The 26453-nt window shown below is 42.5% G+C and overlaps 1 protein-coding gene across 1 annotated transcript in view; it reads left to right on the plus strand.

Annotated features, from left to right (window-relative positions):
* The first annotated feature begins 6271 nt into the window (after positions 1-6271).
* gfra2b (GDNF family receptor alpha 2b) overlaps positions 6272-26453 on the plus strand; it is a 40106-nt gene continuing 19924 nt past the window's right edge. The window contains exons 1-4 of the mRNA XM_042060320.1: positions 6272-7036; positions 7954-8268; positions 21080-21157; positions 25757-26138. Coding sequence (XP_041916254.1) covers positions 6985-7036; positions 7954-8268; positions 21080-21157; positions 25757-26138 — 827 coding nt within the window. The 5' untranslated portion in view covers positions 6272-6984. The remainder of the gene's footprint in view (positions 7037-7953; positions 8269-21079; positions 21158-25756; positions 26139-26453) is intronic.

Genomic DNA, 26453 nt, shown 5'->3' on the forward strand with positions numbered 1-26453 from the left:
CTGTTATTAAGTGACATTTGTTTTTTGTCATAACAAGTTAGGATTAGGGTTAGGTTTAGGGTTAGAGTTGTTTCTTAGTGTTTTATGCCCCCAACGTTGTCTTCAAGGCAGTGCTGCCTGGAAGGCACTAGGGTTAGGCATGGGTTAAGGTTAGGTTAGGTGCCTTTAAGTCAGCGGTGGCAGGTTAGGTGCCTTTAAGTCAGCAGTGGCAGCGCTGCCTGGAAGACAACGTTGGGGGCATAAAACACTATTGAGCGTTAGAGTTGGGGTTAGAGTTAGGAAATTAGAATTAAAATTAGTTTTGGTGAGTGGTTGTTTTGACCATTATGCACTGGCCAGTTGTCCCCGCCCCACTAATCCCATCTAAAAGTCAAATAAAATAAAATAAAAGTTAAAAAGAAGAGATAAAAGAGAGGAGTTATAAAAAAGACACAGAGTGGTTTAAAACTTTAATTTAATTTTTCATTAAAACCTTTTGGGTGTAATGTTTGAAGTTTTAAAATCCACAATCTCTCTGCACTTTTCCTCTGTAAAACGGTCCAGCCTGGGTTCCCTTCAAGGCCACAGACCCTCAAATGTGTGATGTCGTGCGTCTGAAAGTGTGTGACGAGGTAAGTGTTGAGTGTATTTTTGTGTATGTTGTGCAGATGTTGTTTGAGGCGTGTGCGTAGTGTATGTCCAGTTTCCCCAATGTACAGCATGTGACAGTCAGTGCAGGTGATAGCATAAACTAAATTGGGAGTGTCTAAACTATGGTGTCTATGGATATTGGTGATAAATAAGTGAGGGGTGAAATGTAGGTTTTCTTTAGGGGGTGGGGGTTGTAAGTGACGGGTGAAGGTGGTGCATATGAGGAGGTCTTTGAGGTTTTTATTGCGTCTATATGCGGAGATGAGTGTGTGGTGTTGGAAGGTGGGGTGTGTTGATTGGAATTCAGTATAATGTTGTTTCAGTGTGTGGTGTAGGTGTTGTATGCCGTGTGCATAGGTGCCAATAAGGGGCAGGAGATGGGGTGGGTCAGGGTTGGGATTAGGAAGAGGGTTGGGGTTAGGGTTGGGAAAAGGGTTGGGTTTAGGGTTAGGAAAAGGGGTGGGGTTAGGGTTAGGGTTAGGAAAAGGGGTGGGGTTAGGGTTAGGAAGGGGGTTGGGGTTAGGAAAAGGGTTGGGATTAGGATCTAGTTTGGGGTCAGGGTTGGGGTCCGGGTTGGGGTTAGGAGGAAGGTCTGGTGTGGGAGTGGGTGATGGGCAAGTGTTTGGAGTGTATGAGTGAGTGGGAGCAAGGCCGGCCAGAGTCAAGTGTTTGATGTGGCGGAGGAAACGTTTAGAATAATGCCTCTTACGGAGGGCTTGAAAGAGTTGTTGTATGGCATGGTGAAGGTCTGTGGGGAAGGAGCAGATGCGATGAAACCGGATGATTTGGGATTTAACTATGGATCTAAACGTGTGTTTGGGGTGATTACTGTGCTTGTGCAAAAGTGAGTGAGTGTGTGGGTTTAAAATAAACTTTGGAACTAAAAGATTTATGTGTAGGTGAAATGGGGGTGAAAAAGATGGTGGTGTCTAGAAAATTAATCTGGTGAGGGTCAATTGTGGCCTTAAGTGAGATGGATGGGTGATGTGAGTTTAGAGTTAGGGTTAGAGTTAGGGTTAGGATTAGGGTTAGGGATAAGTTTTGGGTTAGGGTTCATGTGTCATGACAGTGTCATGTGTTCATGACAGTGTCATGTCACTCTTATGTTGATACTGTCAAGTAAAGTGTTACCAAACACACTATTCAGTTCAGACACAAACAATACTTCACCATTCATTTCCAATGAAAAGTGGATAACTGACAATTACACCAGGTACCAGGTACACCATTTTAAAGGAACGCGCCACAGTTTTATGAAATTGGGTTATTCACCATCTCCCCTAGAGTTAGATAAGTGAGCAAAAGCATTTTTGTCTCCGTGCATGCATTGTCTTAGTCTGCCAGCACCATCGCTAGCTTAGTTTAGCATAGTGAATGGAATCTCTCACCGGATAGCATAAAAATGAGCCAACAAAAAAAAAAATCCCTAATTACTTCTTGTGGCCTGCGTATTCACAATGAATACAAATGGCAATGTAGATTAAGACGAGGCGATTTCTTAGGCAGGTATTGGCTTGGGACCATTTTGGGCCTAAGCACTGCTACTTGGGTGCAGAGATTGTTTGTTCTGTGGCGAGTGAGACAAGGTACTCATGTGTTGCGTGATATCTCTGCACCAAAGTAGCCGTGCTTTGCCCCAATATAGTCCCAAGTCAATATCTGCCTAGGGGAGACAGTGAATAACCCAATTTCATAAAACTGTGCCATGTTCCTTTAAAGGGGAACTATGCAGTTTGTTTAGCTTAATTTACCTTAACTTCACAGCTACGGAGTCATTGGAATGTTTATATGAGTTTTTCTGGGGCGGATGGTGGCCTTCTCACTTCCCCCTAGCCCCTGTGAGCAGAAAAAACATCCTTGCAACTTTGGGCCGGCGGGCTGACGGACTCAGAGACAGAAAGTCTTGCAGCCTCTCGATGTAACAAATTGTTTTAGTGCACTACACACATACTGTGACACCAGGCACCGGCTAGAACAAGGTAGCGATGGAGTTTCTTAGACATTTGTCATGGCCGAGCCATCGAAAAGAAGGGAGTAAACAGTTGTCGGACGAACAGGGAAAGAGAAAATGGCAGACTGACTGATTGAGGAGTGTCGTAAAATATATACTCTGTAGCTGTAGGGAGAGCTCTGCAGAGAAACCTGTGAGTAAAAATCGAGCAAAAAATTGCCAAAACTGCATAGTTTCTCTTTTAAGTTGAATACCGTTGCTGTTATCGTTCAGGTAAAAATAAACATAAAACTTTTAAGAACTTACTTTTAGTGTATAGGTTGTATCAGTCACCCAAGGTCTTATCTTTTTAAAGGAGAATTCAGGCGATTTTCCACATAGATCTCTGTTTCTCAAGGTCACCAAGTACAGTAGGCTACTGTCGGTATGAAATAAACAACAAAAGAAATTCTTATGTTCATGCCCCCAGAGTGTAGCACTGTAGCTGCCTGGCAGCACTAGCTGTTGGCTGCAGCAACTCGAGCTACAGTAGGTAGCACCAATTTTACTTGGAGGTCTATCTTCTCCTTTACAGTCCTACAAAGCCCTCCTCACTACTGCTTTCATGGTGTGGAAATGTGTATTCCTGGTATCTTAAACCATCCAAATGTAGTGCTGTGTGTTTCAAGTTACTGGATTATTTTGTTTTGTGATTGGAAATGTGGTCTTTCTCTGCTGGCCTTTTGCCTTTGCTCTATTTGGATATTGAGGTGGTACATCTTCAGCTTGTGAGTGCCCTGTCTGAAATGGTGTGTGTCACCATTTGCCTTCTGGTGAAGAGTATTTATTTGATTAGTAACTGTTTTGTCTTTCAATATTTATATCTTGAGCTCTTGAAAATAAAATGAATAAATTGTGAATTCTTTATTGGTCTTGTTTTAGAGGCCGGCTATTATAAGCTGCTTAAGTTATTGAATCAATAGAATGTTTCCATCGTATCAGCATTGATATGTGTGCCATCTTCAGCAAAATTCCAGTTTCATATGGTACAGACTTTGTGAGTGACAACCCGTGACCACTTCTAGCTGTAGGCCACAAATGTACAGCAAGTTATGAAATGTGCAAAATGAGGGGAGATTTGTTTGACCTGGGGCCATGCATGAAATCACAGCCGATTGCTCGATGGTGTTTTAAGCCCCCACCGTCGACTTCAAGGCAGCGCTGCGACCGTTGACTTCAAGGCACCTAACCCTAACCTTAACCTTAACCCTAACCCTTGCCTGACCCTTGTGCCTTCCATGCAGCGCTGCCTGGAAGATGACGTTGGGGGCTTAAAACACCATAAAATCTGCTGCTCCACTGCACCACCCATGAGGGGCATAAACACAGATGTTATAAATACAGCATGGCTATTGAGAAATCAAACAGAAGAATCCTGTGCATGTAATCACAGTCTAAAAGCACTTACCCAACCGATTGTGGACGAGAAGGACTGCTAAGACAACTCATTTACGGCCAAAATAAAGCGAATGCAATATTTGTTGCAAGTGGGTACGCCACATGAAAAGTGATACAAGCAAATGTGATCCCCCTTCTGAGCATTTAAGGGGTAAACAGACCAGGAGAGGATGTATGTTACAGATGGATGCGTTCGATAAGTGTCGCGCATGCCTCGGTTTTTCAGGGTATGATTTTGACGATTGTAAAAGCTTGAACGCGATAAGAGGACGACAATTATTTTCTCTCCCATAATTGGCTTGTCAAGGGCAGCTTTCACACCCATTAAAGGCTCACACACTTCTCCTTTTTTACAGTGATGTTCAAGAGCAGCTTTGTTGACCATCCTTTAATTGCTGGGGATCTGAGAAAGCCAGGCACTGGCTTGTTGACACAGGCACATTTTTAACAGGCCTTAGTGAACTGGCCTACGACAAACAGTGCAGTTGTTGCTTCATATTAAGATTACCCGTCACCACTCTATTGACACTGCACATGGTTTTCCATGCTCCTCTCTGGCTTAAACTGGCTTGTTACAGAGACGTGTGTGCCCCTGAGGAGACACTGTCTGGGAAAATCTTCAAATATATTAATTCCACAGAATTTATGGCTAACTTCTAAATGAGCAAACTGCACAGATGCACTGCTGTCAGTCAATCAAGCACAAATGAGCTCCATGTCTTCTACTTTATTCTGTGTTATTTGTTCTCTGTGTGCATTAAAGGATTTGCTATTTGTGCATGTGTGTGTGGACTGAAGATGTGCATGAAGATTTGATGTGGGGTGAGGGACGCATTATTCTGAGTGACTGGTTTACACAGTGCCAGGCAAGCCCTTTAGTTCAGACAGCATATCAAAATAATGACCCATCTAAAGCAGTTACATTATCTAAGGTAAGAGGTTAAAATAAGCAACACAAAGCAAGTCACCTGACAAGAACTGTTAAAAGGCATTCTGTGTGCTGCCACATAACTGTCTAATGGGCAGACCAGGGGGACAGAATGTTTCAAAAAGTCTTAAAAAGGAAGGTTAGGTGTGTGTGAAAATCAACAGAGAGGAGGTAGGATCTATGAAACCATTAAAAAAGCTCTTGAGTATCCCTTTGTGAAAGCTTTCCTCAGATATCAAGTGGCTATTGACTTTTCTTCATACAATATGTCTTTCTTAGCCTTATCTCCTGTTCCTTCATCTGTCACCTACCATTCTGTTCCTCCTTACTGAATGCCTTGGAAACTGAGCCACCATCAGTCTTAAATGGATCTGATCATTGGTGAGTAGAGTGAATTCTAGAGGGAGACACAAAATTGAATGCAACTATCAGGGTTTTTTTTTCCACGTGTAACACGGAAAACCTGTTGAATTTTGTGGAACTTCAAAAAGGAGCACTGTTTACATACTGTGCATAATAGTATTTCAGCTACTTAGATTGTAACCTGATACAAGTTGTCTAGAATCATCAAAATAATTGCTGGCACTGGCATTTATTTGTAGTTTTTCTTCAGTTCATTTTGGTAAAGGTCTTTGGGACATGCCATTGATTTTTGACTGTCAGCTGTCACCAGAGTCCAAAATAAAGGAGCGAAAGGGCCAGAGGTCATTGCTGACTCTAAATTAAACTCAGGAACCAATCTTGGGCGGTACTTATTATTCCAATAATTGCCTAACTGGAAAACTCCACATCTGCTGAGAGGATGACATGATGGAGAGAGCATGCTGAGCTTTTAATTGGTTATAGCCAATAAGCCAGATGTTTAATGTAGCCATTACATCAATTCATGAGCTTTATGTCAAGGCTGTCATCATTTTGGATTATGATGCGTCTGCACTGGTGTTGAATTGAGATAATTATTCAGTTAATGTATCTGAATTATATTCTCACTCCATAGAATATCAACTCTCCCATTGTTCACTACCGACACAGTGTGAGGATATCAACTCATGCCATGCAAAAGGACCATGAGGCATGATCAAAAATACTCCATAACACCATATTCAGAAGCTACTTCTACATAACCTTGTTGCAACTGCAATTAGTAAATTCAATGAACTGACAGCATCCATTCATATTGCCAGGTCTAAAGAGCAGTAGTTAACAGATGACCTAAGCTGTGGACGTCCGTCACACTTTTGTGTGGTTGTTGTTTGCGCGCTGTTAGTCATTTCGTTTTAGAAGTGTTCTAATCACCGTTATAATGTGGAACACTTGCGTCCGCTCTGACGTGTGGCGTGGCGGCTGCACAAGGCTCATAGGCGCAACTTCAACTCACGGGAGAGACGCGGTGAAATGGAATAGCGGAGGCTAGAACGCGGTTTCAGACCCCTCCGCCAACTGGACTGAGACAGCTGACTGTTCGGACAACGATAAAAGACAGGCACGTGAATAAACAGAAGTAAATTACTTCGATTAAATTCGATATTAACTGGAGAGGGCAATCGCCTAACTTCAGAGAGGAGGATCATTGCTCATCAGCCCTAAACCAGCGCGGCATCCACTTCTCTCTCAATGCCTGTAAATATGTGGTTAGAACGAAAACAACGCAAGGATAGCTTGACGGATGCTGCTTAGTTTATTGAACATTTCAAAAGTATGAGCGGTCAACGAGCATAATCTTTTTTTTAATTCCTACTTTTAGTGTTAAATGATCGTGTTTTATTCCGTGTTGCGTAGGAAAATATTTGAATGAGTGCAGAATTCAATCATTTTGTTTGAAAGTGGAATTCCGGGCAAAGACGGGAGTATGAGGATGGATTTCTAACTATTGTTAAGCATACTAACGGAGTCATCGGCGTTGGACATGAACCTGTGGTGTGAAAATTGTGTCGACACTAGAACCACGTTGGACTTTTAACCGGGCAGTGCAGGAAATTACTCTACTGATTCAGCAGTGAACGACATCAGGGATTCCTTTCCCTAGCTCGGAGTACGCATGGGAATTATCATGTTTTTACTTCATACTTTCACTGTCCTCTTTGTACTGGGTGAGTAGCCTCCACATGCGACTGAGCAAATTCAACACGTTTTGTAAAAATAGCTAGATTTAATGTAGCCTATCCAAACTGTGTTTGACATAATTTACTTAAGACCATAGTGTAATTATTGATACCTCAGCGAGGGGCATGCTTGGCTAAAGTATATTTGAAATTGGAATGTAGATATAAAATGTGTTATATTACCTCCTCTAAGAGTTTTTGTCGAATTCAGAAAGCTACCTTCGTGTCACACTTGCCGTCAGAGACACGACGCAACGGAAGAAATGTTCGGAGAAAAGAAATCTGTCAAGACAATTTCGAACCAACCACATTTTGTACACGAGGTTTAAAATGATTCTTTGAGTAACTACTGTGCATGCCATTCGTTTAAGCTCTCTGTGGTTCAGAATAAAATACAGAGGCATGCTGTAGTATTAGTAATATCCTCACTTGGATACATTGTTTGAGTTACCTTGCACCCTAACTTTGTATTAAAACGGTTGGATAAGAACATTCTCATAATTTTCGATGAGCATACATAGTCTGTAGAAAATGCGCCAGACAGAGGGAGTGACACAACATTGTGTATGCACGATACCAGTTGTACATTTTCGTGAGACACAAATGAAAAACCATTTTAACAATCGAGCTACCTTATAACAGGATCTTGAGTCGATAACTGTGACCAAAGTGTTCAGTTCTTGTCCCTGAAGATAGGTGTCGCTCTGGTTAAAACAGTGGTAGGCTATAATACCATCAGATTTACAGAAAATGGCACCAAAAGATTAATTTGACTTAGCCTAATGGACTAATGGACAAATAAAATATGCTTTTATTGTCAGTTTGTGAATTAGAGACAATTTGAGATAAAAGATAGATTGAAAGCTACAACAAGATACTCAAACACTATCATGGTCTTTACCCAGATGAACTTGTACATTCCGTGGCAAGCTCCTCTGCCTTGTCGGGGCTGGGGACACACGACTGGCGGACCCCGGTGGACTGTGTGCGGGCCAGCGAGATGTGCAACCAGAACTCTCAGTGCAGCTCGCGCTACCGCATCATGCGCCAGTGCCTGGTGGGCAAGGACCGGACCACCATGTTGGCCAACCGCGAGTGCCAGGCTGCTCTGGAGGTGCTGCAGGACAATCCCCTGTACGACTGCCGCTGCAAGCGTGGCATGAAGAAAGAGCTGCAGTGCCTACAGAACTATTGGAGCATCCACATGGGCCTGACAGAAGGTAAGAGGAAAAAGGGGCCATGAGGACTCAGAAGGGCACAGAAGGGGTGGATGTGTTTGTCCTCCATGTCAGAGGAGCATCTTGCTGGCTTGTTGTTGTGTGGTCAGTGCTTGAAGGTTGATGGGGTCATATGTATCATACATCGGGGTGGTGTGTGTGTGTGTGTGTGTGAGGGGGGCAACAGATGGAGGGTTTTTCATAGCAGCCATGTAGATGTGAGTTAAGAATTAAGGGGTGGACGTGATTGTCCATGTTGGAGGAGCATCTTCTGTTTGTGCTGTGGTTAATGCTTGTCCATGTTGAAGGAGCATCTTCTGTTTGTGCTGTGGTCAGTGCTTGAAGGTTGATGGGATCATATGCAGCATAAATAGGGGTAAAAACAACAGATGGAGGGCTCTTCACAGCCGTGTAGATGTGAGCTAAGAAATCTTTTTATATGAGGGGGAAGGGGGTTAAGGGTTTAACCCATATTAAGGCAAACGGTTTGAAGAACATTCTGCCCCAGATAAGGGGCATTATTGTGCAGTGGTGTGGTAAAACTCCCTACTGTTGCCTTTCATGGCTCAGTCTTGAGGGCTTGCAAAATGGAAGCAGTCTAACAAATTGAGATCAGTTGCCTTCTCGGCTGGACTCTGGCCCTTTAGCGAAGGTGTGTGTGTGTGGTGTGTGGTGCGTGTGTGTTTGGGGGGGGGGGGGGGCAACTTGTTTGCTCTGCACGAGATTGCAGTGTGTCAGAGGCCTGAGTGTGAGTGCGTATTGCATCTGCTTCATGGAGGCAGTTCATCATGGAGGGCTTACACTTCTGGGACAGCATAACTGCTAGTGCTTTGCCTTCAGGGAGAGTAGGACAGAGAACCATTACAGGATTTAGGCACTGCAAGGCAGGCTGAATTTCTTCCCCATCCGCTTTAGCTTTTGACTGGGAAATCTAACAAAAAGGCCTTTTGATGCAAGCATTCACAGAAAGAGAGAGCAGGAGACAGAAAAAGGGGGAGTTTGTCAGGCCTGGCATTTTAATGAGGCCTCTTGACTTCTTAGGTCTGCCTGAGGCCTGTTAAGGTGAAAAGTACATTTTGATGATAAGCTGTGTACTAAAAGAGCAAGCAATGCAGACAGTTCACGGCATAACACGCAAGGGCATTATACAACTTATTATGAGAAGCAACATTGAAAACTCTGTTCATTAAAACAATGACAAACTGGTGACACTTTTATGAAAATATTTCTGATCATATTAGTGAGATAGCGATGCATACTTCAAACAAATACATGTTAATGAACTGCAATGGTTTCTAATATGTGTGGTTCAAAGCACTTCAGATTTTTCCTCTGCTGCAGCTCTTGGTTGGAGTCATGTTTGTGGTCTACTTTGAGCCAAGCCATCAGACCATCTAATGAAGTTTTTTTTTGCTTTCTCTGTTTCTCCATTCTGCAAATAAACATTTGTTGTGTCAACAATGCCCCCCAAAACACCCAAATTACTATAACTGTGGGATGCACTTAAGTGCTTCAAAGCAACAACACAGCCAATATTAGAAATCAATCAAACCAGCAAAAAACACACAGTTGCAAGGCTACACTGTTCAACTGAAGAGCAACTAATGGCCATTGAGTGCCTTCCATCTCACAAAAATAGGAGGGTGACAAAAGCCAAACAACATGAAAGATTTGGTGCACACAGTATACCAAAAGAGCAGTTCTCAGGACCACCCGGGGTGGGGGGTGTAGGGACTGAAAAATGACTAGTCACGGAGTCAGTGGAGTCAGCCAGTGGCTGGAGTGAGTGTGGTTCAGGGGCTAGCCACGCTGTGCCAAGAGAGAAGCTCCAGGCAAGAGCTGTCCCTCTCCATGGTGCTGAAACGGCACAATGCCCCCTCCCCCACATAGCCTCCCCCGATTCTCCTCCCCTCCCCTCCCCTCCGCTCCGCATCTTACTGCCTCAATGCCTTGTCAGTGTAGACTACACCTCATCTGATCCTTAACACATAGACAACCATAGTCGAAGAAGAATGTAGACAAAGCAGGACTGAAATAATAGCACATAGAGTCTGTCTCCGTATAGTGCACCTAGATAGCCGTGTCTGAGTATTTGTTTTTTTGAATCCACATTCAGTGGAAAGAAGCTCTACTACCAGAGTCCCCTGTCGGCTATTGCATGTGTACACAGACTCAGGGGGGTACTGGGCACCTTTTGAGGCGAGCTGGAGAGGGTAAAATGGAAGAGGGGAGAAATGGCAACAGCCCCCTAGTTATCCTCTCTGAACATAAATGTATCTTTGGCACTAAATTGCACTAGAAAAGTAAAAGGCAAATGACTTCTCTGATCCGCAAAGAATAGTGTGCTCATGTGTTTGTGCACATGTTTCCTCCCTAACACAAAGACAAACAAAAGCACCCATTAACTGAGGAGGATTTTGATTGTGTTGACTTTGGAGAGTGCTCTGTGGTAACTGCACGACAGACAACTATGGACCTCATTAGCTTTCTGATGGCTTGTGTTAATGGAGTCATAATGGATGGAAACACTTGCAAAACATTTTATTTCCAGTAATAATTCCAACGCTGCTTTCCCCTAAAGACGTACGGCATCTTCGCTGATATGTGTGGTAGATCTGCCTGTAACAGGTGTACACAGAGGTTGCAGCAATTATCTCGCTCTATGGTTTACATGCATATGCATGACAATATTACATATTAAGCCTCTAAATGTCATATTCCTTTCCTAACTCCAGTGACAGTATGTATTGCCTTTATATTTCAAATCACAGAACAGGCACATTGTTCTCATCTGTCTTACTATTATAAGTGAAAATGGATGTTAATATATTGCTCAGTTCTTAAATCATTTAGTTTAAGTATCTGTAGCTCAGGACTCTACACCCTCTTACATCATTAGAGCTGGGGAAAGCCCAGGGCTTCTCCTTAAGCACTAACCCTGCCACATCTAATTATAAAAGCATACCTAAACACAGTCAGTGTCCCATCAGTGTTCTGTGGAGCTGTACACAAAATGTGATGTAGAAAATTAATGTTTGTATCATCAGAATGACACTGATTTTCTCTTCATTCATTGAAAATTAGCTAAATATGGTCATTATGTGTACAAGGATCGGCAGTTTTAAAAAGCACGGCAGTTTTTTGTTTGTTAACTCTGTATATGAACATTGCAGGCGGATTGCAACATTTACCTTGGCTGAAAAATGTGTTCTTTTGTGAGTGTGAACACAAGCGAAACCAGGGCATTTTACCTAGAGAAGCCTAGTTGTCTTGTTTGGAGAAATTAGTTTTGCATTATACAGCGTGCTGTATCTCCTTCAATGGACACTGAGGCCAATTATGCAATTATTAACAAGCACTGCAGCCCCCACAGCCATGTCCATGGCTTTGTAAATCTTTATTTCTGAGCTGTCTATGTTAATTAGGAGATTACATTTTACTTTTTGCACTGCTGGAAGATGTGCAGAGGCAACTTGCAAGGCTCTGGGCACAGCTGTTCTGTGTTTTCCATTATGTTTTGCACAACAAGCCTATCATTGGTCGATGCTCTTATTGTGATGTCTCATGGCTAGAACACTGCATGAGCAGAGGAACATCTAATTTGGCGTGTTGAAGGGATAGTTCAATCCAAAACAAACCTATTTACTTTCCTTTTTTTCTACACAGTTGTTTGCTTCTTAATGGAAGGATATTGATAAGAAAGTAATGGTGGAAATGGCCAAAGTGTTGGATTTTTAAACAATCGAAATCAGTCTGGTATAGGGTTAGAAATGCTCTAATTAGCAACTGTAAAAATACTATAAATTGGAATCCTTTGGAACAAGAGTGCACATCAAAGTACAAGTACTTGTTTTGTTTTGTTTTTCTTTATCTTTTTCTCAATTTGGTCATTTTTGCTCAGCCATAAATGATGTGGATATGGATGTGTATTTTTTTTGGAATTGAGTAAACAACTGCATTTAAAACCTTTGTTTACAAGAAATATTTGATTGCTGCACTACTCAAATGATTTGGAAAGAGTTTAATGCAACAATTTAAGTTTCACTGCTGGTTATGGCCCTGGAAGTCAGTGAAGCCTCTCTAGACCCACTCTCAACCTGCGGTCTGGTGTCAATGAGGCTAAGTTATTAGAGTATGGTATGTAGCCTAAATGCTGTTGCTGTACTTCCTGAACCAGTGCAAATGCTGTGAAGAACTGGATGTTATACAGTTGAAATCACCACACTGTCACAGTACCCTAATTAACAGAAAAACATATTTGTTGTTCTGTCATGATGTCTAGCTGACTAAACCAAACTGTTGTGTAATGGTGTAATTTGAATAGTTTTTCTCATTGTCTCTCTACTTCATGTTGTAACAGCAAACACCTCTGTCTCAATGCTGTTTTTCATCCTCTTGCAAGGGCTAAAAAAATCTGTCATTTAATTATGTACTGCCATTGTCTCTATCTAACCCCTCTGTGTTTGTGCTCTAATGATGTCGCTATGGCATCCCCATTATAAGAATCTAATTTGTGATTAACTCAGGACCATGGTCTCCTTTTTTTTCTTTAAACCTGATCTAATGGGCAACATAACAAAATATCTTATTTATTCTGTAAAGCATGTCATATAATGAGCTACAGCAGTCTAAACTAGTTTGCGTTGGTATGTAGGATCTCAAATGTAAAATATAACACAATGAGGTTTCCAGGTTCCAGGTTTCTGGGGATATGTATGATGTAAAACACCCCTGAACACTGTAACAAGTTGCTGCTGGCGGCTTGAGGATTCACAGCATTAACAGAACAGGCTTTGCAGATTTAACATAACATTTCACTTTTACATCAAAATGTTTACAGTGTTTCCCATACATTGACTTATTTGTGGCGGCCCACCACAATATCAACATTGACCACCACACAATGATTTTCCAGGTTGTACTGTACTAAATTGTGATTAAATCTGTTTAGCATCATAACCACGCTGCGCTAATTTGCTAAAAACTGTTGCATTCAAGTTAATTCTGCAAACCTACCACCACAAATATAATTCAATTCTGTGGGAAACACTGGTTTAGCAAGGTCAGTATGACACATAATGTGAACAGGTTGGACATGACAAAACATTCAAAAAACATTCACCAAAAAATCCAGTTTGTTCTCTTAGTAAATATGTCATCTATCTATCTCATCTGTCTGTCATCTTCTCTTAGTAAATATATCTTCATCTATCTATGAAATAAAATAAGCGCAGCAACAGCAGACAAAAATATATAAACATGCTCTTAAAATTGCCCTGCCAATTAAAAATTACTGCAAATGAGAAAATAAAATGTCAGTAATTTCAGTTACGTTTCAACATTACGGAGAAATTGACCCACTTGGTCGTGTGACATGGATACACTGTGTATACTGGTCATGCCCTCATTCGCGCAGTATAAAGCACCTGTGCTGGCGTGGGACTACTGCTTCATATTGATCACTAGTTTCCAAGTTACCCATGGGTGGAGAGATAGCCTCTTAACTCAGAGAACAAAGGTTATAACGTAATCGTACTGTACATTCTCTATATCATATCAAGATGTATCAGTCCACCCTTATTACATATTTCATATGAATGGGGAGCCTCTGTAAGACACACAGTGAACAGACTGTGCAGACTAAGCACAGGGGTATCGCTAGGTAGATAGATGGACGACTACACCCTGCACCCTGTATACCCTCAGCTCTTCTTCTTAGCTGTGGTGACTGCCCAAAGGAGGGCTGTCTTTAATACAGGAGGAAGGGCTGAAATAGGGAGCCTTGTCTCTTTCAAGGATCCCCCTTCAGGACTGGCAGAGTCTATGAGACCCACACTGCGTGGGGCCAATTTAGACAAATCCTTCAGCCCCCCTGGGGCTCCACTATGAAGTAAAAGAGAGAGATAGGCCCATAAGGATTCCTTTTTCACTGTGGTCGGGGCCACGGTGGCCATTCAAGGATACAGCCAGGAACTGCCCGCACAGACACATGATGGTTGCACATCTAGGTACACAACAACCAATTGCCCAGATGGTTTGTTGCCAAAGAAGCCCAACAGTGTGCGTGCATTGTATGAATGTGCACAGGGCTGGAAGAATTGTAAGATCCTGCTGAGTGTCATTAAGATCAACATTCACAACCCAGTCAGCTTTGGTTATTGCGATCCATACTGTTGGAATAGAAAGCATTCTGCTGCAAAAGTCAGAGATACAGCTTGGCGCTTTGAGGTCCAATGCTGTGCTAAAGGCCTCTAACTTTAATGAGGACTGGAGAGTGGCATGAAAGATATTATGTTTGACTTTCTCCATGATGGTGCCTTTGTCGAGGAACATGCATTGCTCTGACTCGACTGTCTGCTGTGATTGTTGCACTGAGGCTGGGGATGTTGAGATATGTTTCCAGGGTCATGCTTGATCAACTCCACTGGGTAGCTCCTTAGGCTTCATGGACCTTGACTGGCAACCTGTGCCTCTGCATACCCTCAGGGTAGGATGGAGGCCACTGGAGCTTCAGACTCCAGGCGGCCACTTTTGGCCAGCCACTGGACCACACTTAGGCTAAGTTTGGGGATTTTGTGACTCGGCTGCTTAGCAACAGCTGTTCTCCCGAGATGATGCAATAGACTCACTTGCAGTCATCACCGTGGGAGAGGGAGGAGGCCAGGCTGATTTCCCTTTGTGTGTGATCTCTATTTCCCAGGAGATTTGTGACCCAGGTACTGTAAGAGGAGAGCTCTGGCGTTTGTCTGCTGTTCATAAAGCTTCATCTGAACTACCAGTACAAAGGCAGTAAAAGCAGGCCATCCCTGATCCTGCAGAGCCTGTCGGGGCAGTGGATCAATGCTGGGTAGCAGTGGAAGTGCGAACAGTTTGCATCACCTCCTCAGAAGATGCCATAGGAGCCATGACCATTCCTGAGGGTACAGGAGCAGGCTCCCGGTTCCTGCCTTACATGCTTGTACATGTTATTCTTTGGTGGAGAGTGGAGGGGTCATTTGTCAGCGAGGAATACAAATGTAAATCCATTGTGCATGGGGGGGGGGGCATTGTAGAATAGACCATGTGAACTGAGGGGCTGCCTATCATGATTGGCAACATAACAGCACAAGACAGCAAAACAGCACATACAAGCATGCTAACTGTTTGCCATGATCACCTCCAGCATTTTGAGCATGATTGACAGTAACTGTAATGCCCCTACAGGGCTTAAATTTCACTGTGGGATTGCGGGTATTGCGCATAATTTGTTCAAGTCCCGTAACTCTAGCCATCATAATGCGAGAAATTCCCGCATACACTTTTACAGCCTGTCTGATGACGTTGATATAGCCTAATCATTAAGTGGCGTGAATGCGGTGCTATTGACCGGACTGATCAACTACCGAGTTGAATTGAACATAGCCTCATGCAGACGCACACACACACGGGGAGAGAGAGAGAGAGAGAGAGAGAGAGAGAGAACCACTTTGCGCTTACGCAAATAGGCTACGCTACCATGGCAAACTTTTACATCTGGAAAGAGCTCCTTGGTAACTATCCTGCTAGCTCAGGTCACGTCAACACTTGATCCCAGAAAGATTGTCTTCGACATGTTAGTTTTTTGAACATTTATTGTATCTAATGACATAGAAAACATAATGATTTGCATACACATACCGCACTATGCACAACTTTTATTCACTAGCGACTACAGCCTAAAACCGTCAGGTTGAAGGGGGGCTAATTACTCCATAGAATTACTCTCAGGTATTTTCTTAAAGTGACAGGCACTCAATTACACCTACTCATCACCAATGTGCACTCAATTGGACCTACACACCACATTAAAGATATGCGTAAGTGTTATAGGTTAAACGTCAATATGAGGCATTCAAATTACTAAATATGTTTAGCTACTAGTAATTACTAGTAAAATGCTATACTTTAAAAAATGCATTATTAAATAAATACACTCTATATGAATTCAAAAATATATGATAGAAACATATCACATAAGCTATCATTTTCAGTGTGTGTTTGTGTGTGTGGAGAGAGTCAAGCAGAATCTAGGATGTCCACTGTTGTGAATGATCCCACTACAGTATATATTACTGATGACGTCAGGGTGGTGGGGGCCCCAAAATCAAACACTTTTTTTAAAAAAGTATCGAAGTATTGAAATCGCAATTCTTGACTTGGTATCAGAATCTATCTCCCCCCCCCCCCCCCCCCCCCAAATTGTGTAAATCCCCCCTACATGAATAACCTAAGGGGGGAATTCCCCTTCCATTTTGAAAAATGAATTTTAAGCCCTGCCCTAGCTGGTTAAATACAGAATAACTGGATGCTAAATTTCCTTCCTAGTAATCCTTCCCTGTCCGGGTTAACTTGACTAGCACACTAGCTTACAGTATGCATTGCTTGCAATATACCATTTAGATCTTTCATAGGCTGAGCCTAGAAGCTCTTCTCAGGCGTGTTTGGCTTATGTTTCCACATACAGTAGGCCTTGTTAATTTGCCTGAAAGAGAAACAACCACAGCCAGGGAGAAAGCCTCACAACAATAGAACCACGGCCAGGAAGAAAGCTTCCTCTCCCAATACTTATCTGCTATCTGTGGATAAATAATCTCAATAGGATAGAGAACTAATGTTCTACTGAAGAACTAATGTCAAATGCCTGTTATTTCTCACATTTTTCAGTGTCTAGTATGAAATAATGTCATTAAATACCATCTTAGTTGGCATGATGCATTATTATGTGTTAATTTTAACAAAATCAGTGACTTTGCAGACGTTTTAGAACAGCTCTCACACAACATTCAAAATTCCAAGTTAAAGCCTTTATAAGTGCCCTACCATTTTCCAGTTTTAACAGTAGAGAAGTGAAATCATGCATTTTAAAAAATAATTCTAATCAAAAGTGACTGTGCTTCTCCCTTCTTCTAAGCATTAATTAAAGAGCCTTTTAAGGTATGGGGATAGGAAAGGGCGGAATTCATTAGCTATTGTGCACCTGACAAATACAATTCCCTCTGCTGCTAACTCATTTGGTATTTCAAGCTCAATACATCATGCCTGAGCCCTACAGCAGATTAATTTGGTTCTACAGAGGCAATGCATCAGACAATTGTTCTATGCTTACTAATTGCATCCTTTTTTTTATTTGGAAAAAAATGCAGCACATGGAGAGTTAAAGCCCTTATGTTTATCTCAAAAAGAAAAAATACAGATAAGTCATCTCCAGACAGTGTAGTGTGTCTGAAAACATTTGAGAAGCTCTCAACTTGAATTGCACTGTAATTAGCCACGTTCCTACCGTAGTCAGTCATTTTGATTAAAAATCCTCTAGTAAAATTTTCACTACACTGATTCTTCACATGTTCTTCACCATTAAAGTTTTTGTGACCCTTGCTCCTGTGAAATTAATGCTGTGTGCCACAAAATGAAAACCAGACTCATTTCTCTGCTTAATCAAGATAAATATTTTTTCCATTTTCAAAGGAATTAACATGACTTAGACAGAGTATTTTTTTCACCTCGTGTCTACATTGTTGCATAATTGATTTTCTTGGTGAAAAGCAATTTCATAAGCAAATTCGTAAATGTATGTGTTCCACTGGGCCACCCATTGCTTTGATTGCTGATGGCCGCCTTCTATCGGGTACGTGGGAGGAGAGAGAAAATGGTACACGGACACATTCTACCTTTGCTTGGGTGGACCATCCAGCTTTTTAATGGTGATAAAAGCACCATGGATTATACGGCTGACCAGTCATAGAGCGATACAAAAGCTTCTTACTTTAAATTTGTGTGGGGGATGGGTAAGGGAGAGAACTATAACAAGTTGCATTTATATTGCGCTTTTCTAGACACTCAAAGTGCTTCACAGTGAAGGAGGAACCTCACTAACCACCACCAATGTGATGCATGGCAGCCATTATGCACCAGAACGCTCACCACACACCAGTTTGATCTGGAGAGTGAGCCAAATACACTGGGTTATGATTAGGGGAACAGGTTGGGAATTTAGCCAGGACACCGTGGAACCCCCTGTTCAACATCTCATCAGTGTCACTGCCACTTACTGGCCAGCCACCAACACCACTTCCAGCTGCAACTTAGTTTTCCAAGGAGGTCAAAGTACTAACCAGGCCCACACCTGCTTAGTGTCAGTGATTCAGCAGAGACAGGGTATCCGTTGGCATGGTTGCTTGCACAAAAAGTAAAGTAATGTAGACATATTCACCAACACAGTATTTCACCCACCTGATATGTTAAAACTATGCATTAAGTCAAAGAAAGGTAATAACGGCATTTAAGTAACAAATGTGCATTTTGTACAACATGTTACTGAAGTTTGCTTTTTCTATTCAATTCAATTTATTCCATTTCAATAATGGGTATGGTATAATGGAGGACTATTTTGGAATGTGACTAGTTCATAACATTTGTGTCTATTTATTCATTTAATTTATTCATTTGTATTTCTTATTTTGTGCTTGGAGTTAAATCCTTTGCTTTTTGCTCCATGCTCATAAATGGTAGCATAGACAATGATGTTGCCATTACTGCTGCTGATTTGTACTTTTGCTTTGTAGTAATAGCAAGGCTAAATAATACAGCAGATCATCATTTTGGAAGGGAGAAAGTCTACATAAACAGATAAATGGAAATGTGTGAAGGAGAGAAAGGATAATGAGAGAAGTTTTCTTGCCAGCCAAAGCTTCTGACTAAAACGGTTTCCAAGTTTTGGTCCAGCCATGGATTCAGCAAAGAAAAATATACACAAACAATGCTTGGAATCGGTTGGCCATAGAAGACTCTTGATCTAAAAGCTGTGTACCCTCAGGCTCTGTGCTTTGTGAAAGATGAGCAATCACTAGCAAATATATATATATATATATAAGTGTGTGTGTGTGAGAGAGAGAGATAGAGAGAGGGAGGGTAGGAAGGAGGGAGTACAAACTCATTGAGAGGTTAATTAGAAATCATTCCAACAATATTGTCAGAGGTAATTAAAAAGGCACACAAAGACTGCGCTGGAATGCAGTAGCACACTTAGCTGAGCCGCTGGGACTGCTGAGGGAGGGTTGACTGCCGCGGTTGTGCACGAAGCCATGCCTCAAATTCAAAACAGGCCCTTTTCTTCCTCGCGGCCCGTCTCCATCTGTCTCTCCGTCACATCGAGATGCAAACCGCAGACAAACGAGGAGACACAAAGAGCATCCCTGTTCCGGAGGGGTCCATTACAGACTTTCTGTCCACAAGACGAGGATTGTCAGAAGGGATGCACAAGACAAACTGATCTTGTTTCGAAAAGGAATGAAGCTTTCAGCTAAACTTTAGGTCCAAATTTAATTCAAAAGCCCAAGGTCACAGGCTAAAATATTAATGTGTATTTTGAAAAATGTGGCAAGGTGTATCATATTTGCCAGCGATATTTAGAATATCAGCAGAAGACATAGCTTTATAAGTACATCTCCCTCTACGTCCTTATAAGGGCTGGTGGCCTTTAAATCATCTCCACCCACATGTTCTCAGCACATGCCCCCATTGCTGTATGACAGATATTATCAAAGGATGACTGCGTTCACCTCTCAGTTGGGAAATATGAGTTAAAGTCATGAATCTAATTTATGTAAAGCACTGTGTTTCCATCTCCCCACATCATCTGCTTGTAATGGGGACAGATTTGCCTATCTCTGATGGATCAGCTTCTTTTTTTTGGTGGTGGGGCGGGGGGGGGGGGGGGCACAGAAAAGTCTCTCAGGGGACGTTGAGAAATTTTCCTCTGAGCAGAGTAGAGACAGAGACGGTGTACGGCGTAGGGGGATTATGCCAACACCCGCTTAACTCATTGAGGAACGGTGAGGGGAGGAAATCATAAGCATAAAGGCGGCCACGCTGTGGAATTGATAGCACCAAGCGGCGGTGACACACAACGATAAACCGCTGATCCGGGATCATCCCATGAAAAAGAGGCCGCAGCTGGAGGCTGGTTTAGGCTGCTCACAGAGCTGCTGAGGAGACCGAAAGGTGGTGAGCCCAGCAGGGCAGGGAGCCGGAGAATGTGGGGAGCCTTAATAATAATGGCAGACGCGACATAGGGGAGCTGCGGCGGCAGCAGCAGCAGTAGAAGAAGTGCACAGCCTCATCTGTGGCAGAGGAATGTCCCCGGATCCCCCCCCTACCACGACCGGATCAGCACACAGCCACCCGGCACATCCTCATTCACACTCACTGGCTTTATGACTAATTTGTCAGCGATTATCACCCCCGCAGGACATGTTTACATAACTTGATGAAACTCCCCAAGTCTGGCCAGTGAAAGCGCTGGTGTGCTTACAGTCACAATTAGCACGGTGCACGGCACTGACAGTGTTTTCGAATGGACGGCCAGATTTTTCTTGGCATTAAGGGTCGTATCTGTCAAAGCGGTGTCTTGTCAATGTCTTCCAATTTACGAGGAGGGGATTTACTGCGTTGGCTATACCAGCGGTGACTGTCGGACAACCCGTTCTAAAGCTGTGTGTCTGTGTGTCTGTGTGTGTGCCCTTTTGTGCAGAGGGCAGAAAACTGTTAGGGATGCTGAACTAAAAGTCCCTGCAGCAATGCAGTACAGAATGCAAAATGAGAGCTCAGAAGGGAACCGATGTGCGACTGAGATTATATCAAGTTGCCAAGGCAGCTGCCTTTCAACACAACATAAACATTATCTTGGGAGTACAAAATGGGAGTACAGAAAACATATTTCTTCAGTAAGATACCGTGTTCTGAATGACAAAAAGAAATCCTACTGTACATTGCTGATGCCATGCTTTTTCATTTGCAGATGAGGAGTTTTACGAGACATCCCCTTATGAGCCATTGCACCCCTCAGATGAATTCAGGCTGGCCTCCATCATTTCAGGTAAGATAATTGGCACCTGTTTAATCATGTCTGGGCTTCAAAATAAAAGCACAGAGGTGTGTAGCAACCAGTGTGGGCCTTGTGAGGGCTAGGCTCTGTCCTCTGCTGTGGGTGTTTATTTGTCACTCACATTAAGATGAGTGAAAGAAGATTTCATTTCCATTGCGGGATGGACCTCTTAAGATAACGATGTTTTGGAATCAGTTGAACACATCAGTTGAGGACATAAGTGTCTTTGTTGTACATGGATATCTATCAGAAGTCCAACAACAGAAGAGAGGAATAGGCAGCAATAGCTGACTGCCAATAAGCGATAATGTTGCCTCTATTGATAAAGTAAACATCTGCCCAGGGGCAGTTCACACTGTGAGTGACAGACTGTGGATCAGTCATCCCAGTGACAGTCATGAATTATGGATGACTATACTTTTAAACACTGAGGTGCGAGCTGCAAATTAATATTTAAAACTGAGAAGAAACACACCCCTGTTTCCCCTCGTGCCCCTCCCCTTGGGAGGCTATCGCCGCTAAACAGATTGCAATTTGTGTCGCAATGTGAGCATGCAGACTGATACTTATAGGGATCAGGGTTATCACAATATCAGAAGATAGAAGCATCCCACCGTGGTTGGCTGAGGCTTCAGGTGAAAGAAGGTGCCTAAGAATACAAATATGAAAAAATATAAAAAAATAAAAAAAACATGCTCTGCTCTCTTCCTGATTGGGAAGAACAAAAGCTATCCTCTGTCTTGTCACCAAAAGCTATTTTCTTTCCAATTTCCGTATGCGACAGTTCACATTTCTCATTATTTAAACTACACTACAGGTAATCTGTGGTCTTATGGAAGACAGACAAGGTTGGAATCGGGATCTCTAAGGCCCCTCCCTCACCCAAGAAAAAGAAAAAAAGGGATAGATGATGACACATTTTCTTCCTGACTGGTTGCTGCTGATGCTTTGCCATTTTATTATCCTTTGGTGTGTCTAATATGTGTATATTTGACATATATTACATACATCAAATTTATTTCACAACAGCAAAAAAAGGGAAGCTTTGCTTTTAGAGGCCACTTTATTATTTTGCAGTGTAGTGTATTTCATGGGTCACTGCAGTAAACGAAAACACTTCAGCCACAAGTAATGATTTGGCTTAACTTATTTGACCACATCTATGCACAATTTTTCTCCCATCATCACTAACATATCAGAAAGGCACTGCCCAGTGCACACATTAATGAGTGGTCAAAAAAAACAGTCTCCCTCAAACACCCTTCCTTTTTCAAATGTCAATTACCCCCCAAAGCATACAGCATTTGCAGAACTGTGAAATAGAAAGTGAACCTTTTAAATGGTTTTTGTGCTTACACTCAAGAGATTGTTAGCATGGAACAACAAACTCTATCGAGACTGAACAATCCTGTTTCAAAGTATTTTAGTGGGAGTTATGCATTCTGTATTCCAAAGCTGCTTTGTACGGTGTCCAAGTCACTTTAGTTTGTTTTCAGAAAACAGACTGAATATATTCAAATTTGCAATGTTTACTTCAAAGTGCAACCTTGAGAAAATCTTCTTATACAGTATCTGTCTGAGGCTTGAGTCATACTTGAATTTCAGAGAACAAAATGTAGTGTTTCTTCAGACTTTTAACCATCTCAAGATTGCAGCTGAGTACACGGGTCAAGAGATACCTTAACATTTTAAGCCATATCAAATTCACAAAGCATTCAGCTGCGGAGAGCAGGATAGCATATCTCTGAATTATTTCACACCAACAAAGTAGAGTCGGAACGCGATCATCCTCCATTACTGGTCATTTTCAACGGAAAGACCTCTGGTTCGGCACTGTTTGAAGTTGGCCACTCGAGCTTGTTCAGTCCCTCTAACCAATAAATTGCCAATGAAGTTGAATCAATGCGTGATAGCCCGATTCAGAGGAGTCCTGCCGGAGAGAATGGGCGAGTTAAGAGGATAATAGAGCGGGACTTTTAAAGAATAGCCGCACCAGAGAGAGGAGTGAAACATTAAAGGATGTTTTAGACAAGAGTGTTTCAAATCCATTACGCTGGGGAGGGGGAAAAAAAGCTTCACTGATAGTGGATCTTAAAAGATTGTTTACTGTCAGTGATAGCAGATGAATTCAAAAAAAGGAATTATGTTGAAAGCTTAGATATATTTGGAAAGAGCTGGATGCATGATAATTGATGTTATGAAGAGTTATTTTAGGTGGTGGCTTTCAGGACTAACATTCACTCTTTCCTGTTTGAAAAGTGCAACTTTATCCATTGTATTTTTATCTTTCTTATATCTGAAAGGACACAGGGGATGCATATGACTGTCAGCATATGTGAATATGTTCCTTGATCTTCCATGAAGCGAGTGACTCAAAGAATCATGTTTCTTCCTGTTTAAGCAATACACAAGGATACCAAATACATATCAAATACGCCCTATCATATATTGGCAAGGCTGAGCCTTGTTGTGACACCTGCAAATAATCTGTTTTGTTTTGTTACTCCCTTTAAACACATAGACAGACACATGTAGAAAAGGCAGGGACAGGAGGTGTCCTTCAGACTGTGTGACTGCCGGCATGCAGAGAATTAGTTAGACAAAGGCACAAGTGAGAGTAGTTGCCGAAAAAGGTAGCTATTTTACTGCCATATTAGTCTCAAAGGTCTAAAGTTCATAGAGATCCCACACCATTATGGTTATACAGCCATAGTTTGTACCAGTAACCACCCCATACTGAGCCATAGAAGATTATTCTTATTCTTATTTATGTTGACAGTACAGTTGTAATTTATAGAAATATAGTCTCTCATGTGGTCATCAGTTTTGGTGACAGATACAGTTTTTGGGAGTTAAATCTGATAAAAACTGACTTCAGTTTCTCCTCTGTGATGATAAAGAGCACAGACTAGTTTCAGTTTTGTTACAACAGCATTAAATAGTAGAGGATTCAGCAAGGAGCAACACTGTTCCATCACTCCTATGGGCTGTTTGGTAGTACAGCAATCTGACAGGTACACGTTCCACTAACATGACCTTACCAAAGCTGGTGGTGCCATGAGATCTGTTTTGAAAGCCCATTGCTTGATTCCCTCCGCTTAAATAAAACATGTGTGAAAACGCCGCAGGGAAGGGCTTTGAGCTCCCGATACTGTAAAACCTTGTCTGTCAGGAAAATAACAAGGTAGTCCTGGCACACAGCTAATTGGCCATTGCGTACGTGTACACATAGAATATTTATCAGTCTTGCTGGTCTGGGTTGGACTCAGGGCATCGCAGGATCCCCCCACCCCCACCCACCACCCGAACAGTTTTAACCTCAGTTTTGCTGTGTGTTTTTTGAGTGAGGCTCCGCGATGAGATAATGAGCAGAGAAAGTGCAGAGGGGAAATTCTGGAAAGTGTGCCGTCAGGGTGCGAGGGTTAGGACTTCTTAACAAGCATACGCACATTAGATTAAATCAGAACCTTGACATGCACACTCATTACCGATAACAGTCCCACAGCTCAAGTCTCATCCTGATTTAATCCATGGCTCTCCTTTTGACTGGAATTAAGGATGGCTGGGAGGAGAAGAGGGGGAAAAGAGAAACGGGTCTATGTTAGATTAGGGCAGATTTCACTTGGTCTGAAAGGAAGTCTGGCTAATGAACTATAATCGCCTGCAGTAATCTCACTTGATGTGTTTGCACCCTATTAAGTCGACAGCAGTCACAAGAGCAGGCAGGTCAACTCGTGTTGCATCAACTACACTGAATGTGAGAAATACGCCTCCAGGTTATTTTAGTTTTCACTTTAAAAAAACGGTCTGTGAACGCAGGAACAAACCCTCGCAAATAATGTTTGCCAAAATCCGCATCCCTCAGTGGAATGAATTTTAAAGGACACGCACAACAAGTGGTACATGATGTAGAAACAGCTTTTACTCTCTTCACAATAAATGGGGAAAAAAGCAGTTTGAAGCAAACATGCGGATAACAACAAAGTATTGCGTCCTTGGCTTCCAGAAGGAGGGCTATTAGAACACAAACCCTCTGATATCAAACAGCACGGAAAGGTCAGGATATGGAATGAAGGGAGAGACGAGTGGAGATGGAGTAGTCAGGAAAATTACTGGTGTTGCCAGTGAAATCCTTTTGGTGTTGACACAAAAGTGGTTCGTTTCAATAGTCACTAAGACATTTTTAAGCACTTTGATCCAAATAACGCAGTGATCTTGATAAAAAATTCTGCACAGCAATTAGCATTTCAGAGTAATAGGAAATGTGGTCACAGAAACAAAAGATATCTTTGAAGCTGTGTTGCTTTTATCAAAGGCGGCCATTAATGTTGTTATCAATTTCAATTTCAAAGAAATTTTGTTCTTTATTAACTCAATATTATGTTGAGCCAAACCATATTAGACAAAATGCTAAAAAATATTTGACATCACAAGCCTTATGCAGACCTATTCACTAGATTTCAAAGTCTGCCGTGTGGTCTTACATCATCTGTGTTGTAATTCTAACCAAACTCTTGTGATTTGTATTACTCTTAAGCCTCCATAGCCCCTCCATTCATACATGTGTTTTTATCCCTTTTGCTGCCATAGACTCAGCATCCACCAAGGGTAACCTTTGTTTGGACACGGGCACCCCCTGCAACCCCTGCCTGGATGCGGCCAAGGCCTGCAACCTGAATGACACCTGCAAGCGTCAGCGCTCCATGTACATCCAGTCCTGCCACAACAAAGGCTCGCCACTCCAGCAGCCACAGGAGCCCTGCAACCGCAAGCGCTGCCACAAGGCCCTGCGCCAGTTCTTTGAGCGCGTGCAGTCCGAGTTCAGCTACCCGCTGCTCTTCTGCGCCTGCAGTGACACGGCGTGCGCCGAGCGCCGCCGGCAAACCATCGTCCCATCCTGTTCGTTTGATGAGAAGACCCGGTCTAACTGTTTGGAGCTACGCCGGACCTGCCGCTCAGACCCGCTCTGCAGGTAAAGCTTGCCTCGCCAAACTGCTACCTCCACAGGGACTCCACCCCCCCACCCCCTACCTCCCACCACCACCACCACTATCCCTGCAGAAAGTCTGGTCTGGAAAGCCATAACGCCTGCAGTCATGGAGAAATATTTTAAGCAAAATTCTTTTTAAAATTAGCTCCATGTGCAAAGGTTGGTGGGCACTTGAACAGAACATTTTGTGAATTGGGCATTGTTAATGTGCTGAAAAAGCGCTTTGGGTGATGGTCCTGGTGGAGGCTAATCAGTGGGATTTTGGGACCAGCTGAGTCACCCCTCTGGAGTTAGCAC

This window comes from Alosa sapidissima, chromosome 13 (assembly GCF_018492685.1).
Source record: "Alosa sapidissima isolate fAloSap1 chromosome 13, fAloSap1.pri, whole genome shotgun sequence".
Classification (NCBI taxonomy): Eukaryota; Metazoa; Chordata; class Actinopteri; order Clupeiformes; family Clupeidae; genus Alosa; species Alosa sapidissima.